Here is an 18312-nt window from a genome sequence, read left to right as displayed (position 1 = left end):
AGGAGGCCATAAATGGTTATAATTAGTGGGCGAATGTGACATGCATATATGCACGCACGAGAGAATCTTCATGCCAAATGGGACTCAAGCACACCATCACCCTACAATAACAAACCCCAATTAATTGGTGACAGATTGCGTTCTCACTTGTTCATGGTGATGAAGATTGTTGCTTCAATTCGTACGTGCTGCCATCTGGCTGGCTCATAGCTAGCAGCCAGCCAGCCCTGCTGGTGTTAAAACTTTTAGCCTATTTCGTGTGGGTTTGATTGCAACTTTTTTGTTTGAGTTTTGATAGTGTTTATGGAAGACAATAGTTTGGTTGGCTAGCAAACCCTACGACATATATAGATTAAGCTCTGCCATGGAGTCATGCCCTAAATTTGGGGTGTGGTTGACTGGGAGGAATTCATTCATCATTAACCAAATTAAAGGTAAAGGTTCATTTTTGATATTGGGTATGGAGTAGCCTTAAATTTTCAAGCTAATTGTCATATTCAAAAGATCCAGGTACCTAAAATTCAGTGAGGGGATTAATACTACGTCCGTCAATAAAAATCCTGGGTACAAAAAAAAAATGGAGTCATACCTTAGGTCTAGTGGTAGCAAAAAGAAGGCTCGCGTCAATAATTTAAATAAATAAATAAATTATATATATATATATATATATATATATATATATATATATATATATATATATATATATATATATTCAACCTAGTAAGACAAAATATAATTATTCTCGTTCTCTTTATTATAATTTTTGTGTATATAATCAAACCAAACCATGAAATAAATATTCTAAATAATTTCATTCTCACCAACCAAACAATATAACTAATATTTTCAGTAATTTTTGTTCATGAATTTTGAATTATTCCATGCATCCATCCTCAATTATTCTATCTTCCCTTCAAACAAGTTATTGGATGATACATTACTTTTGTGGTTAGATGTGGAAAAAACATAAGAGACATTGGTCACGAAAGACATGGAATTTAGCTAGTGTCACACTATATATAGGCACAAAGACAATTCAAGAAGTAACAGTATTGTATGACTCAAGACCAAGCTAGGAATCCATCCCATCATCTATGGTCCAAAGAATACAATTATATATTACCCCAAAACGAATAGTCCATATTATTCTTACCAATATTTTTTTACTTTAATTCTAACAGTTTACTACTAAAAAAAATTCGCAACCCATAAATCTCATTCTCGTGTAAATGTGTAATATGTATCCCATCCATGGCACTAATGTTTGAGATCCTATGTACATACTTACATACATAAGTACGTTTACCAAGATTAAGTACCCTTCAACCTTCATCACCTTTATGCTTTACAGCAATTTCTAGTCATTGTTGGATCTTAACTCCCTTAATTTGAAAGAAAAAGTAAGAGCCAGCTAAAAGGGTATGGTTCCATAGGAATTAATTCCCTTTAATTTAATTGTTGAACCATCATCTAAATATTCTAATTCTGGCCGAAAAGAAAGTAATCTTTCATCCTGCCTCAACAAGATAGTTGAGAGATAAATCGCAGTAACACATCAGCTCATTAGATAGGAAGATCAATGTCGGATACCCACCAGAAACGTAACCCTACACATTAAATAAAACTTTCACACAATCTATCACCTAAGAACTAATCGAACAATATCAAAAGCACAGGGATGATCGGTACAACGTAAGAAGCAGATTCTGGGCAGAAGAATTTGGAACAGACATCCTCTTCTTTGTAGTATAAGAAACCGCGTTTTGAATTGGTTTGTCTGTTTGTGTTTTTCTTCTTTGGCGTTCCACTGCTACACATATGTTGTCGTTTTCATCCCCACTTGGAACCATATAAATACCTCTCTTCTCATCACTCTCCTTCCCCACAACTAACACGTACTCTCTAAATATCGTCTCCTTAGCTTCTGGGGAAACAATAAAGATTAAACCCTCTGTTAAACTAAAACCACCATTTTCAGTTTTTCACTTCCTCATGGCTTCTGCAACCTCTTTCTTCTTCCTTTTCTGTCTTATTGTTTCCTGCAACTTTCTCGGAACCTTTGCCTTGTTGTCTGGTTCCTTTCCTCTTACCTCAACCTCGTTGTCTCGTGGCGGTTCCGCTAGGAATATTTACCTTTCTTCTCGGCGGCTCGGTGACGCGCCGGCGTTGAACTACAAGTCGAGTTTCAAGTATTCGATGGCGCTGGTGGTGACGCTGCCGATAGGGACGCCGGCGCAGGATCAACAGATGGTTTTGGACACCGGGAGCCAGCTTTCTTGGATTCAGTGCCACAAGAAAGCTCCGCCGGCGAAGGCGCCGCCTCCGACGACGTCGTTTGACCCGTCGTTGTCGTCTTCGTTCTCGGTTCTCCCCTGCAACCACCCCGTGTGTAAACCGAGAATTCCCGATTTTACCCTCCCGACTTCGTGCGACCAGAAGCAGCTCTGCCACTATTCCTACTTCTACGCCGATGGAACCTACGCGGAGGGCAATCTCGTCAGGGAAAAAGTTTCGTTTTCCGAGTCCCAGACTACCCCTCCTATGGTCCTCGGATGCACGACGGAGTCCGGCCAGGCTGAGGGTATTTTGGGAATGAACCGTGGGCGGTTATCGTTCGCCTCCCAAGCTAAGGTATGTCTATGGGTAATTTTGTAAATGTTTAATGTTACAAATAAATATGATGTCGGTTATTTTTATTAATCAAACTTGATTGGAGTTATTTTAATTTAATTTTTTCATGTTGAGTACTTGAATTTAATATCAATATATAAAATTTATATAATTAAAATATTATTAAATATAAAAAATTAAATTTAAAAATAAAAAATACTAAAAATTAAGTAAAGAAAAAAAATTAATTTGGCCAATAAATAGTAAATAAGATAGATAAAATGAAACAGAAGAAGAGCATCTTCTTTATTGGAAACCTATTTTTTGTCATTGTTATTGATTCATTTTCTCTGTTAATTTCAATAGGTACAGAGATTCTCTTACTGCGTGCCGGTCCGACAAGGCGACCATGCAATAAAGCCCACCGGAACATTCTACCTCGGCCGGAACCCAAACTCCGGCACATTTCAGTACATAAACCTGCTGACATTCTCCCAGAGCCAACGCATGCCCAACCTTGATCCACTGGCGTACACCGTCGCGTTGTTGGGGATTAAAATCGGCGGCAAAAAGCTCAACATCCCGCCCAGCGTCTTCCGCCCCGACGCCGGCGGCTCCGGCCAGACCATGATAGATTCCGGCACAGAGTACACGTTTCTAGTGGAAGCAGCCTACAACACGATCAGAGAAGAAGTGGTGCGCCTCGCCGGCGCAAAGCTGAAAAAGGGGTACGTCTACGGCGGAAGCCTGGACATGTGCTTCGACGGCAACAACCCGGCGGAAATCGGAAACCTAATCGGCGACATGGCCTTCGAATTCGACAACGGGGCGGAGATTCTGATCGGGAAGGACAGGATTCTAGACGGCGTGGGCCGTGGGATCCACTGTCTTGGCATCGGACGGTCAGAATCACTTGGGGTGGCAAGTAACATCATTGGAAACTTCCATCAACAAAATCTTTGGGTGGAATTTGACTTGGTTAGTCAACGTGTGGGGTTCGGAAAAGCAGACTGTAGCAAAGCTTAGTCACTAGCAATAGTATACTAAACTTCGTTACAGAAAAGCTTACCGTCATTATCAGAAAGTACGTTATAAGTAAAAAGCGATGATAAAAATATTGACGTGTGTGAATTAAAAATGTGATCTCTTATAGAGTCGTTGGGGACGTTGTGAGAATAGGTATATATAGTTTAAAGTATTTAGCTTGTAGTATTGTATATATATTTGGATACACTAACAATATTGGATCATGATGTTATTAGGGTGGAATACTTCTATTTTGTTTACATGTACACTATAATAAAACTGGTCTTGTTAAGATATGTTGTTCTCGAATGTTAATTTCAAATTAATCATCTTCAAACATAAGGAAAGTAATCTCCTATTTAGATCAAGATCCTCCAAGTTGTACTTTCTATAAGTAAAATGACGCATTCCTAATGTCTCTGACTAAAATAGGTTTGGACTCGACCACTTAGGTCGAGTCCAACAACCTAGACTAGGACTGAATATGGACCGACCACTTAGGTCGAGTCCAACAACCTAGACTAGGACTGAACATAAGATCACCAGTGCATAACTCACCGCTACTTGTTAATTATAAAGTTAATTCTATTTTTTGTCCTAGATTTATAAGTGGTAATCCATCTTTAGTCATTCTTTTTATAAGATCCAATTTAGTCCTAAAATCCAACCATGACCCTTTACTTATTTTTCTAATTTTTTTTATGTGTCCAAGTATAGACCGTTGAAATTGTCAAGTGTTAATATGAAATTGTGATCATTTACCACATTTAAAATTAATAATATAGACCGATGAAGACTAAAATAACCCTTATTAGTAAAAGACGAATCTATATTGTGATTGTGTGACACCAATAACACCATTGCCACATTAAATCAGCCTTGCTAGCAGAAGAAAACACAAGCACAATCCATAAACAAAAACACATCATTCGACAACCCCAATGAAAACAAGCAATTAAGAAAAGGGGCTTTTGTAAAACACAACAATGCTTTTGTTTCTGTTCCAAACACAATATATCCCACCAACAAACATCATGCAATGGCTCAATCTTTGTGCAGGATGGTGGTCTCTGCAATCATGGAGGTGACAGTGTAAGGATCCATGTTTGAAGCAGGCCTTCGGTCCTCGAAGTAGCCCTTGCCGTCTTTCTCCGTGTCCCGGCCCACACGAACCGACGCCCCTCGGTCCGCCACTCCCTGTAAAAATACATAACCAGGTCGTTCAGTTAGTCGATTCAAGCACACGAGACCAGTCTTTTAACTTTTAACGTGGAAACCCCGAAAGGGAAACGTACCCATTTGAAAGTGTTGATGTCGGCTGTCTCGTGTCTCCCGGTGAGGCGGCGCTCGTTGCCCTCACCATATGCAGCAATGTGCTCCTTGTGCCTCAACTGAAGCTTTGCAATGGCCTTCTTAATGATCTCATATCCTCCATCATTCCTCATTGACTTTGTGCTGCAAAAAAAAAGCATCATCTCCATGTTATTTTGTGAAGACCAGACCATAAACTTATGAAACATCAGACTATAAACTTATGAACATTACCTGTAGTTTGTGTGGGCACCAGCACCATTCCAATCACCCTAGATGTCATGGGGGGACAAGAAACCAAACATAATCAATAAAAACAGCAAAAATGGCATCCAAAATCCAAAACAACCTTAAATGCAGCAAACATTAAACTTCACCTGGATAGGTTTGGGGTCAAATGAGACCACAACTCCTGCAATCTCAGCTATCCTCTGCAAAAAACAGCAGAATTATATTTAGCAGTAAGCAAGGTGCTGGGATTCCTGGGAAGATGGTAAAGGGCACATTCAAGAAAGAAAGGCGTATCACACCTCGAGAATATAGCGAGCAACCCACAACTCATCTCCAGCCGAGATGCCAACAGCGGGTCCAACTTGGAACTCCCACTGCACAACACCGAGCAATCAGAACACAAATCAGTACTTACAGAAAGAAGAAAAACCCGAGGCTGAAAGAGACGAAGAGATTTTTAACCTGTCCGGGCATCACTTCTCCATTAATGCCACTGATGTTAATCCCCGCGTAAAGGCAGGCTTTGTAGTGTGAGTCCACAATGTCACGCCCGAAAGCTTTGTCAGCTCCAATGCCACAATAGTATGGTCCCTATGCAGAATCCATTCATCATCAGAACACCAATTTAAGCAACTAAAATGCGTAGAAAACACAAACCAAATAACCAAAACGATAGATTTTTGCAGGATAAAAGCTTAAATTCATATACCTGTGGTCCAGGATAACCTCCAGCAGGCCATCCAAGAGGCCACTTAACATCTTTTTGCAGGAGAGTGTATTCTTGCTCAATTCCATACCTAGTTTACATCAAAATTTTCTATTACTCCTAATTCCAAACAAAAAACATAACACAACCTTAAAAGTGAAATGGCACAACAGAAATCATGGTACCATGGCTCCTCCTTGGCAACCTCAGGGTTGCTAAAAACCTTGGCAGCATTATGTCTCTTGTTGGTTGGGATAGGCTCTCCAGCTGGAGTGTACGCATCACACATTACCTAAAAAGAAGAGAGACACGCCATTACCAAACACAGCTAGAAAAGGTCAACACTAATACTTAAAGCCTCAACTGCAGAATTTAATGCAATCACAATCCACTGATCTATCCAGCAAAGCAATAAATTGACTCACCAAGATGTTGTTGCCCCTCCTAAATGGATCTCTGAAAATTGCTTGAGGGCTATTTCAAAGGAACATATACAGTCAAATCAATGAACCTCAAGCATAAAACACAGTCAAATGAATGATCCAAAGCAACTTACTATAAGATCACTTCACTGTCTTCCCCAGGAGCTTGGCCTGTGCTGGAGCCATCATAGTTCCACTTTGGAAGCTTTGAGGGGTCTGATACAGGTCCAGGAAGGGTCTGCAAGAAACCAAGACAAAAAGAATCAAAGAAAGCCCTACTAGCTACAAATATGTTAGTTTGACCCAAAAAAGATTCTTGGAAGATTGGAAGAATATGAAGAAGAAGAATACCCTGGCTTTGCTCCTGAGGTCCATACCAGATCCACCAATCCTATTCAAAAAAAGTTGAGAAATATTGAGATATGAATGGACATCAAAACAGCCATGGTTCTTACTAAAGATCAGCCTTTTGACTTAGACTATGATCTTTAATCAAAGTGATCTAACATAACCAAAGATTCAATTTTTACACAACCCATCATGGCATAGCAAAACAGCTACCCACCAACTCCTTTACATACTCAAAATCCAAAAGAACAAAATCAAAAAATAACACACACACACACACACACACACACACACAGAAAGTGAAGTTACTAGTAAAACAGCAGAACCAAATCAGACATATCATTAAAACATGGGAAAATAATGACAAAAAAACTCAAAACGTTACGTATATAAACTTCCCAGAACGGATCAGAGCATGTTAAAGAAAACAGGGGAACAACAAACCCAAAAATGAAAAGCATAGTAAAGCAGACTAAAGAACAGAGGATGAAACGAGCGGCAACCCAAGCAAGTACACAGATCCAACGTAAAACAGAGACAAAACTAGATCCAACAGAGCTAAAAACAACCCCAGAAATGGTCAAACAGAACTTAAACAGAGGGGGTGGGGGGCAATAATGCAGCGAGGGAGACTGACTCACCATATGTATTCAGCAATGATCTTGTTGGTGTGATCGGAGAGGTTGAGGTTGATGAGATCTGAGAGCAGAGACATTTTGGGAGACTTCTAGTATGAACAGAGTCTTTGCGAGAATGCAGGGGAAGATGGAGAAAGAAGAGGAGAAGAAGAAGAGATTTTATAAAGCTGTGAGCGTATTGTTTTCATAAAACAATTCAGAATAGCTGTGTAGAAAAAAGAAAAAAAAAATTGCTTTCAAAAAATAAAAGATTTCCGTAATTTCTGGGTCCCACGGAAAAAATATACTGTACGGACTCCTATGAAAATAAAAGAATCTCGGAAGTGCTTCACTGGCTTCACTACTCTCTAATTATCGCTCCTTATTTGGTACTCTTGGTTTATAAAGAGAAAATTTAATTTTTTTTTTTTAGTATTACCGACTCTGTTATAATGTAGTATCGTCGTTTATATTATTTTGAAAATATTAAATATTTTTCTATAAAGTATAAATTTTTATCACATACTTAATTCTATTGATTGAACGGGAGTTATAATGAAAATAAAGTTAAAATATATGTTTGAGCACATACTACAATGTAATAGAGTTAGTAGCATTCAAAAAAAAGTTAAAAGATATGTTAATTTTAATATCATGTTTAGTTCATCAAATGAATTTTGAATTAATAAAAATTAAAAAAAAAAAACATTTGGAATATAATGAACCAAAAAGAATGTACTTCATGAATTGATTTCAATATTTTGTTGGTTAAAAAATATAATGAAAAAAAATACAAACGAATATTGTTTTTTTTTTTTGAAAGGAAAATAATATTGTTGTTGTCCTTTCACATAAATATTATTAGGGGTGAAAATAGGCCGAGTTGAGCCGAGTTTTAAAAAATTAGATCTGGACCTGGACCTGGACCTAAGCTTGTATGTAGACTTTTTGTTAGGCTTAAGCCTGAGCCGACAATTCGCCTGGCCTGGCTTAAAATATTTTTAAAAGCATGTTTAATATGTAGGTCATCCTCAAAGCCATGCGATGGGCCTGGGCAACTGATTTAAGGAAAATTCATCTTTTTAGTGATTCTCTAAATGAAATTTAATGGATTAAAGATGCTCCTGAACCTCTAGGTCCATGTGGCGAAATTACCAAACTTTGCAAAAGCTGGCTGTCGAAAGACTGGGAGCTGAGGCTTGATTATATCCCATGCAAGTTCAACTAAGTGGCGGATTGACTAGCTAAAATTGTCCCGAGTAAACGTTGCGATTGGATAGAGTTCCACACACCTCCGATAGAGATGAGAGCCATTTTGCGAGAAGATTATGCTAGATCTTTTGCAAAAAAAAGTAGCAACTGATCACTAGGGTCATCCCCTCCCCCTATCTCCCAAAAAAAAAAAAAAAAAAACTTCAAAGTAAGTTCTGCTCTAAGCCTATTTAAAACCTATATATTAAGTCTTTTTAAAAACTTTAATAAGTATTTCTAAATAATTTAAGAAATATACCTAGCTAATACAAAATTAATATATAACTACATAAGTATATCGTCACAATGCAAACATAATAGTATTAAACCATATATAAAATAAAATAAAACAAGTTACAACTATAACATGCTTGTTAACTTGTTTAGGAATGAATTCAATTGTACTATTGATTGTCATCCTATATAATATTATAAATAGTTAACAATCAACTCACATAATTAAGTCGTGACACTTCATTAAATATTTAACGGTAAGAACAATTAAATAATAAGAACACTTATAATAGGATTAACAACAATGTTTATAGTTGAATCAGAATTTAAAATGCGATTTTGGAGGTGGAGAGTTAGGGTTTGATAATTATATATACTTAGAATTATATTGCAAATATAAAAATATATTAAGTATAAAATAGAATATATACTAACTTAATATTACAAATAAATTATATATGTGTGTGTGAATAGGCTAGGCCTGTAGACCTGAAGGCCGAGCTTGATATAAATAGGTCTGACATGTTTAATTTAATAGGCTTCAAAATAGACTTAAGTCTGGCCTTTTTACTAAACAAGTCTGGCCTATGTAGGCCTTAAATAGGTCGGGCCTTAGGCCCCTACGAAGAGGCCTGGTCTATTCCCACCCAATCGTTATGCGTTGGACCCGTGTCCAGCATGCTTGCTGGACACGGGTAACAGTGCCGTCAGGCACTGTTATCTCCTTTTTTTTTCTTTTTTTTTTTTTAAAAAAAAATTCAGACCGCTTCATTGTAAGAGTATATGTTCATAATTTTATTACTATATGTTAATAACTATACATTCATAACTCCATAACTGTACGTTCATAACTCTATAACTGTACATTCATAACTCTATAATTGTACATTCATAACTCCATAACTGTACATTCATAACTCCATAATTGTACATTCATAATTTTCGAAGCTCTATGTTCACAATTTTAGAGCTCTATGTTCATAATTTTATCACTATATGTTCATAATTGTAAGTTCATAATGTTAGAGCTCTTTGTTCATAATTCGATCAATAACTGTACATTCATAATTCCATACTGTAGATTCATAATCTCATAACTGTAGATTCATAACTCCATAACTGTAGATTCATAACTCTATAACTGTACATTCATAACTCCATAACTGTACATTCATAATCTTCGAAGCTCTATATTCACAATTTTAAAGCTCCATGGTCATAATTTTATCACTATATATGTTCATAATTGTAAGTTCATAATGTTAGAGCTCTGTGTTCATAATTTCATAATTGCATAACTGTATATTCATAACGGCATAACTGTACATTCATAATCCAAAAAAAAAATAACGCCGTTAACGGCAAAACGCACGTGATTTTTTTTTTTAACTAAATGACGCGTTTTTTTTAAAAAAACGACGTCGTTTTGGGCCCGTGTCCACAATTCAATGTGGACACGGGTCCAGGGCATAATTTGCCATTCCCACCCCTAACATTATAAAGTATAACTTATAAGTGTATTATTATAAAATTTTATTTTAAATTAATTTTAAAAATAAAATAGTTTGAAAATGACATGTATTGCGGTAGAAATAAAAATCATATAATATTAAATTTCAAAATATATATAAATCAATTTATCAAATAACTTTATACAATAATTATACACATTGTTAATAATAGTTGTTTGGTATGTCAAAAAGCAGTATATAACATAAAATTAGATTATTTCCTTAGAAAAAAACATAAAATTAGATAATTGATACCAAAGAAACAAATTCAGCAAATTGCAGGGTAGGTGGAAATGTAGGAATCTATTCACAGATTCTTGTGGGACCGGCTAATTGTTTTGCCGGTCGCACCTACCACCTAAACGGAAATTGTAACACCGTAAAACACGCAACAGTAAGGTGAAAGTTTTGGTTTTTTAGCATTTAATTTTGACACCTTTTGATTAAATAGTTAGCTTATCAATTAATTTTAATTTATTTGACCACTATTATTTGTTTGATTTGATTAAAAAAAATAATATAAATGTTTAATTAATTAGCTTTTTGTAACTCCAAAATGCTAAAATTCAAAAAGCTAATCAAAACAACTTTTTAATTAACTTTTTTTTATAAAAGAAATTATATCAAACAGTTATCAGCTAACAGCTAAATTACCAAACACATTTCTACAATCATCTAATGTTATCAACTAATTATACCATCTAATTAACTCAATTCGCTGTCAGCTAACACCCATTTACCAAATAGGGCCTTTAAGTGATAAGGAAAATCCACAGTCATAACTTATAAAAGTGTGCAAGTAATAAATTTTATAAACCACACAAACAACATAAAATATTATAAGAAGACCATTAGCTCGATTAAGAAAATATTGACCAAAAATGACAATGTGGCGGAATAAGGGAGAGAGTATACTCCACAATCTCTATACAATCTTGCGACCCCGCCCATTCCTGTCCTTGTGAAAAATTTTTGATGATAAAAATCTCCATCCCAAATTAACCTTGTAAAAAAAAAAAAAAAAAAAACTTCAAAACGTAATTAGTAAGATTTAATCTCCAAGACTTGTTCTTCGTAATAAAACCTTACTACCAAATATACTTCAACTTTCAATAATTGTTATGTTTAATAATACATTATTTATGGGGGCATGGTAGGGAGGGATATACTCATCCCTGATAAGAAATGGATACAACTTTCCGTCCCTAGAGCAGGGATATGGTATCCCTATGAGGTCAGTGAGAAATTGTCATATTTAGTGTAGTAAAAAATTAAACTCGTAACTTTTAGATACGAGAATAATGTTTTACGAACTTGATTTTATTATAAATTAGAGTAAATATCACTTTTGGTCTATTGACTATCATAATTGAAGCATTGTTGGTTCTTGATTATTACTTTTTTCAATTTAGGTGCATGACTTTCTAACTATTATCACTTTTGATCATTCAATTCAATTTTTCGGCCACATATTATCAGAATTTCAACCAAAAAAATATTGTGTTATAATTAGAATAGTATGTTACTCCTTTCAAATTTATCTCATTTTTCTCTTTTATTTTTTTCTTCTTCCTCAACTCTGTCAGCACACCTAAGAGCATCCACATTTGTGGATAATAGGGAGATATTTCAGAATGAATTCTCCCCACCCAAGATAATAACTAATGTGGGGAAGAGATAATGTGAGAAATAATTGGTCTGCAAATGAAGAGATAATGCAGAAATGATGGGACCCACCACAAAAGTCACCACTGGTGACAGCCACGCGTGGCTGTCACCAGTGCGCACGCGCCCGTCAGTCTGATTTTTTTTTTTTTTAATTTAATTTTCCTTTTTTTTTTCTTTTTTTTTCTCTCTCCCCTCCCATCTTCTCTTTCCTAATCACTCTTACATTATCCCCTATTCTCCCCAACAAATGTGAATGCTCTAAGCAACTTTGTCAGCAAAGTAAGCAATTTCTTCCAAGCTATCTAATCTAAATGTAAAAGAGTTACTAAAACATGTTAACCCACTTATGGTTTGAAAATTCTGGTTAAAATTATAATTAAAACTTGTCAAATACCTCTAGAAGAAAAGGAATTCAATTACACAACTACAAAATCTGGTAAAATCACTGTGGCATTATTTCCATGGCACAAAAAAATAAAAGAGGAAAATGAAATAAATTTAAAAGGATCAAAATATCCTTCTAATTACAACACAATATTTTTTCGTTTGAAATTCCGGTAATATGTGACCAGAAAATTGGATTGGAGAATCAAAAGTTATACTAGTTAGAAATTCGTGCACCTAAATTGAAAAAAATAATAGTCAAGGACTAAAAGTGCTTCAGTCATGATGGCAAATTATGCTGTGCATCCGTATGCACCATGCATGGTGCATACGGATGCAAAAACGACGTCGTTTTATTAAAAACGCGCGTCTCCCTTTAAAAAAAAATTTAGGTTCGATTCTCAGCAACAACATATGAACTAAAATTTCAGAATCGATTAACTATAATTCCATAATCGATGAACTATAATTCCATAATCGATGAACTAAAATTCCAGAATCTAATCTATGAACTAAAAATTCCAGAATGAATGAACTAAAATTCTAGAATCTATGAACTAAAATTTCAGGATCGATGAACAACAATTCCAGAATCGATGAACTATAATTCCAGAATCAATGAACTAAAATTCCATAATCTATGAACTAAAATTCCAGAATGAATGAACAACATAATGTTGTTGCTGAGAATCGAACCTGAATATTTTTTTTAAGGGGAGACGCGCGTTTTTAATAAAACGACGTCGTTTTTGCATTCGTATGCACCATGCATGGTGCATACGGATGCACAGCATAATTACTCAGTTATGATAGTCAAGAGACCAAAAGTGATATTAACTCTATAAATTATTATTTCAAAAAAGAGTTTTTTCCCAAAATGGTCCCTCGACTATCGCTTATTCTCAATTTTACATTTCGACTTTTAATTGCACCCAATGTGGTCCCTTGACTTTTAAAAACTTCCCTAAATTGGTCCTCCGTTAGAAATTCCATCTATTGAGTGTTAAAATGAAGGGCATTTTCGTCCATTCACCTATTATATGCCTAATATACTATGAAAAATAGTCGAGGGACCATTTTGGGAATAGTCGAGGGATCATTTTGAAAAAAAACTCATTTATTTATTTCCATTTTTTTAACACTATCAAATTAGAATTTCTATACATTTTTTTCTTACAAATATAAATAGTTAAAATCCACAATCAAATCTCAAAATTTTAAACGTTCTCTACAATATTTTTCCTTTTATCTAAACGTACAAATTTTTCCCCTATCCCTATCAAGTTTTACAATAAATTTCGTAACATTCATAAATACTCATATACTTTTTATTTTTATCTTTTTATGTTCATATATATATATATATATATATATATATATATATATATATATATATATATATATATATATAATCATATTAAAAAGACAATCAATCACTATGTATTACATTACATATTATTTTTATAGTTAAAATAAAATTATTATTATTTTTACTTTGATAAACAAGTTTAACTTTCAAATTTAAGTTTATTAACATTCATATATAAAATACAAACAAATTTCAAAATGACAAGAACTTGTAATATTGGTAAATGATGTGACTTTAGGTTTAGAATTGTTTGTTTTGTGCTAATTATTTTTTCATTTGGTTTATTTTACTTGTCCTTTAAGACATAAAATTGATAGCCATAGTTCTAGACTCTCTTTAGCATGATGTATTTCTGGGTAGATAGGCATTTGGAAATGGTAGCTATGATTTGTACTAACTTTGGAATGAAACTAATGGCCTTACAAGCTAAGTTAAGCCAACTTTCCAAAAATATTTTCTAAGATTTTGTCATTGACCGAGAAGTGACGCGTACTTCTCAGTTCGAACGAAGAAGTGTCAGAGCATAGCGATTGATTGTAAAAATAATAATTTTATTTTCAAAATGCATAGTGACCGAGAAGTGAAGAGTACATTTTGGGTGTCTAAATTGATAAAAATAGTAATGTTATTTTCAATGGTAAAAATAATTTTTAATATGATACATAGTGATTGATTATCTATTGAAGTTTTAGTGTGTGTGTGAACATAAAAAGTATATGAGTATTATATTTTTGAAATTTACATAACTTATTGTAAAACTTGATAGGATTAGAGGAAAAGTTTGTATGTTTAGACAGAAGGAACAAATTTGTATAGAAAGTTTAAAATTTTGAGGTTTGATTGTGGATTTTAACTATTTATATTTGTAAAAAGAAATGTATAGAAACTCTAATTTGATAGTCTTACAAAAATGGAAATAAACAAAAATGAAATAAATAAATGAGTTTTTCTCAAAATGATCCCTCGACTATTCCCAAAATGGTCTCTTGACTATTTTTCAGAGTATATTAGACATATAATAGGTAAATGGACGAAAATGCCCTTCATTTTAACACTCACTAGACGGAATTTCTAACGGAGGACCAATTTGGGGGAATTTTTAAAGGTCAAGGGACCACATTGGGTGCAATTAAAAGTCGAAATGCAAAATTGAGAATGAGCAATAGTTGAGGGACCATTTTGAGAAAAAACTCTTTCAAAAAATAAAACTTTTGCAGTGGGGCGCGGAAAACAGTGCCTAAGGACCAGCATAGTGTTTACCGGCACGTGCCGTCGGATAGGAAAAGTCCAAAACACAAAGGAGTTGGAATCTCTTAATCCATGGGCCCGCCGCCACCTTGAAAGTCACAATTTCACGGAATTGTATTATTGTACGTCGTGCTTGGAGCATTGGATAACAACTGACTTTGTCACGCGCCTCCGTCAACGCGTGTATTCATTTGCTGCTTGATATGAATATATGATTGCGTGGCAGGACTTTAGCTCAGCAGAAAAAGTTGACTTTTCGTCCCCTTCGCGAATCATGCGGGAAAAGATCTGCTTGTACTCCACTCGATCTCGACGCGATCATGATCTAACGGTTTAAATCAATTAAATGTTTTTTTTTTAATGCTACTGACTCTATTACATTGTAATATATGTTCAAACATATTTTTTCTCTCGATCTTATGACTTCCCACATGTGAGATGTCACTATATGTCATTTGAGCACAATGTGATTGGCAATTAGAAGTTAATTAAATTAAATATGTAATTTTAGCAGAATAATTGACATCTTCATTGACTTACTTTTGCATATGCTAATGTTTTGTAAAAGAAAAGTATAAAATATTTTAATCATAGAAACGTGGTAGTTTAGAAGGATAACATTTCTAATTTAAAATATTCAAAAAAAATATCCATTTAATTCTTTTTCAAAAGTCTCTTTGGAATTTTTGTATTCAAAAGTCTGGTTAAAATGTTCTCCCTAGACTTCTGACTTTCTAGATCGACCAAAGGTTATACATTTATTGGTGTATAAGGAATCCTGATCTGTTTATACGCATCCTGTCCTCATAGCAAGAATAATCTTGAATTGCCAGCGCAAATTTAACTTAATGATTTAATACCGTATTTAGGAAAAAAATAATCTTGAATTGGCATAAAAGGTGATCTAATGAGTGAAACATAATTCTCGTATTTAGCACATGACTTTTCTAGTGTAATTTACCTATCATGTGTAATTTGCGGGTTATTACATATGAACGCTATTTATCTATCACATATAATCTAGTGACTATGAGTTTCTCTTTTCATTAAAAAATAAGAAGTATTGATTTGCCTCAAAAAAGGTGCCAGTAAGTATAGCATGATTTTCGAGACCATGGCACATCATCTTCCTAATTTGATTTTCTAGTTGATTTTGTGTTTAATATAAAGTTTAATGTATTTTTTAAATATATATAAATATGATATTAAAATATAAATAATTTAAGTTAACTCTTATTAATGGAGTTAAATTCATCAAAAAAAATAATAATACCAATAATAAATTTAAAATTTAAACTGTAATATCTCATGTGTGATTTGCGGACTATTCTCATATAATGATTCTGTGTTGCTCTCATCATTCAAAAAATGATTTTTATAAATGTTTCTTTGAATCTTTTTCGTATTGGAAAAATAAGGAGTATGATGAGATATTGAGATATAGGGGGTGTTTGAGCTGATAGATGTTAACTGATTTGGTTAGCGAGTTTGACTAGTTGATAACATTAACTGATTGTAGAAAAGTTTTTGGTAAATTAACTTTTAGCTGATAGTTGATTACATGCAAAATGACTTTATTAAAAAATTGATCGAAAAAAAAAATACTTTGAGCAGTTTTTTGAATTTAGCATTTTGGAGCAATAAGCTGTTACAAAAAACTAATTAATCGAACACATTATTTAACCAAGTTAAACAAATAATAGTGGTCAAATAAGTCAAAATTGACCGGCTAACTATATTACCAAAGATAACCATAGTGTTTTGCGGAAAAACTGATTGAGACACCACATAAGGAGGTTACCAATTAAAACAATTAAGTGCAAGAGTAAATCAAAGTCAATCTTCTAACGCTAATGAAGCTTCGGACGTGTTTGGTAATCTTAAAGACAAGTTTGAAATGAGAAATTTGATTTATAGAAAAAATTTCTTACCATGATTACTAAAATTAATATGGACGGTTGTGCGAAATGTCAATTAGGGACAATAATTGTGGTAGATGAACTTATTATGTTCAATACCTTTGGAGAAGGAATTTGTGACTTTTAGCATAGAGTGGCCGATATTAGAATAATTAACAATTCTGGTTTTGAAGAGCAGCCCTAATAACGTCGTGTACGATGTCTTGGTTGTAGTGTGAGATGTTTTTATTTTTATCTCTTGGAGGCAAATGAAGTCTCTCCATCGACAAGATTGAATTGGTTTGATTAAATTGACTCACATACAGTATTGTTCTTGAAAATTTTGTATTGAGTTGTATCTTATAAGAGTGTTTGATCTAGTAAGAGGCTAATGTCAATGTTAATTGGACACTGATACATCATTTTTACATATTTTTTTTTAGTTCCTTATAACTTTATAGGGCCCTTTTCTTGTCGATGCCTTATGTTTATTTTTATTACTCCATGAATATTTTAAAGATTAAACATGGTATTAGATTGACGATGACAACATATGATATATATGCAATTTGGAGAAGTACGTAATTATTAGAGACACGTAAGGGACATTAATGGTCCATAAAACATAGGTGGGGGGTCACTCAAGTTGTTTTGATTGATTTTGGGAATTAGAAAATCATAAATGTATTTTTGTGGACAAAATTATCGTTACATTTTTTTATTTTTTTTGCAGCGAGGAAAAATCGTAATTAATATTTGAGGGTATGGAAGTTCTGCTTTTGTGTATTAATTTGTAAACTATATAAGAGATAAAACGTACTTAGAAGACTATGTGCGATAGGTTTGATCAAGAGGTTGTTGGCAAGAATCAAATTCGTGACTTTTTAGTTAAGAATCATGTTTCACTCACTCAGTCACTCCTTTCGAGTCTCTCATTACATATTCTGATTGAGTTAATATCAAATTTAGTCTTCAGAAATAGTAATTTTTCTCGATTTAGTCTTAAATGACTTTTTTTGTGCTTAATTGGGTTATGTACTTCGATGATTTTACCTAATTATTGAGTCTTATGTAAGGTATGTCGTCTGTTGGTTGTTAGAATTAATGATCAAATTGAGAAAAATCACTATAGTCGAGGACTAAATTAGGTAAAGCTACTATAGTTGATGATTAAATTGGGTATTAAAAGAGAAAAATTACCAAGCAATCCTAACAAATGACTCAATAAGATAAAATTATCAAAGTCCATAATTCAATTAAGCACAAAATAAAAAAATAAAAAAATCATTATAATCAATGACTAAATTAAGTATCAACTCTAATAATTTTTTTTATCCTTTTTATTAATCAATCAAAGTGTATTTCGTTAATAAAAAGTTTTTTTTTTTTTAAAAGGATATTTGTACCATTATTGTTAAAAATAATAATTACTATGATTGTAGTTGGTTCATAAGTCAATAGCAAACTCCCAAAATGTT

The 18312-nt window shown here is 33.7% G+C and overlaps 2 protein-coding genes across 2 annotated transcripts; one reads left to right on the top strand and one right to left on the bottom strand.

The window, feature by feature from the left end:
* Nucleotides 1-1887: 1887 nt before the first annotated feature.
* LOC109177842 (aspartic proteinase PCS1-like) lies at nt 1888-3875 on the top strand. Its single transcript, XM_019327310.1, has 2 exons — nt 1888-2631; nt 2977-3875. The coding sequence occupies exons 1-2, from the start codon at nt 1993-1995 to the stop codon at nt 3634-3636; spliced, it is 1299 nt and encodes a 432-aa protein (XP_019182855.1). The 5' UTR covers nt 1888-1992; the 3' UTR covers nt 3637-3875.
* A 545-nt stretch (nt 3876-4420) lies between these two features.
* Nucleotides 4421-7497, bottom strand: LOC109177843 (glutamine synthetase cytosolic isozyme 2). The gene is made up of 12 exons (XM_019327311.1): nt 7296-7497; nt 6658-6697; nt 6441-6544; nt 6310-6358; nt 6070-6176; nt 5888-5975; nt 5641-5769; nt 5478-5552; nt 5325-5378; nt 5182-5219; nt 4932-5091; nt 4421-4833 (listed from the first exon to the last, which is right to left on the bottom strand). The coding sequence occupies exons 1-12, from the start codon at nt 7367-7369 to the stop codon at nt 4681-4683; spliced, it is 1071 nt and encodes a 356-aa protein (XP_019182856.1). The 5' UTR covers nt 7370-7497; the 3' UTR covers nt 4421-4680.
* Nucleotides 7498-18312: the final 10815 nt, after the last annotated feature.

This window comes from Ipomoea nil, unplaced genomic scaffold, assembly GCF_001879475.1.
Source record: "Ipomoea nil cultivar Tokyo-kokei standard unplaced genomic scaffold, Asagao_1.1 scaffold0805, whole genome shotgun sequence".
Taxonomy (NCBI): domain Eukaryota; kingdom Viridiplantae; phylum Streptophyta; class Magnoliopsida; order Solanales; family Convolvulaceae; genus Ipomoea; species Ipomoea nil.
Note: the sequence above shows the minus strand (reverse complement) of the source record. Positions and strands in the feature narration are given on the sequence as shown.

Bases quoted from the DNA above. Each gene is read 5' to 3' on its own strand.
- LOC109177842 (XM_019327310.1), top strand. From the start codon at position 1,993: ATGGCTTCTGCAACCTCTTTCTTCTTCCTTTTCTGTCTTATTGTTTCC. The intron at 2,632-2,976 runs GTATGTCTATGG...TAATTTCAATAG, and splicing joins CGTTCGCCTCCCAAGCTAAG to GTACAGAGATTCTCTTACTG.
- LOC109177843 (XM_019327311.1), bottom strand. From the start codon at position 7,369: ATGTCTCTGCTCTCAGATCTCATCAACCTCAACCTCTCCGATCACACC. The intron at 6,698-7,295 runs GTGAGTCAGTCT...TTTTTTGAATAG, and splicing joins ATCATTGCTGAATACATATG to GATTGGTGGATCTGGTATGG. The intron at 5,553-5,640 runs GTTAAAAATCTC...GGTGTTGTGCAG, and splicing joins GAGAAGTGATGCCCGGACAG to TGGGAGTTCCAAGTTGGACC.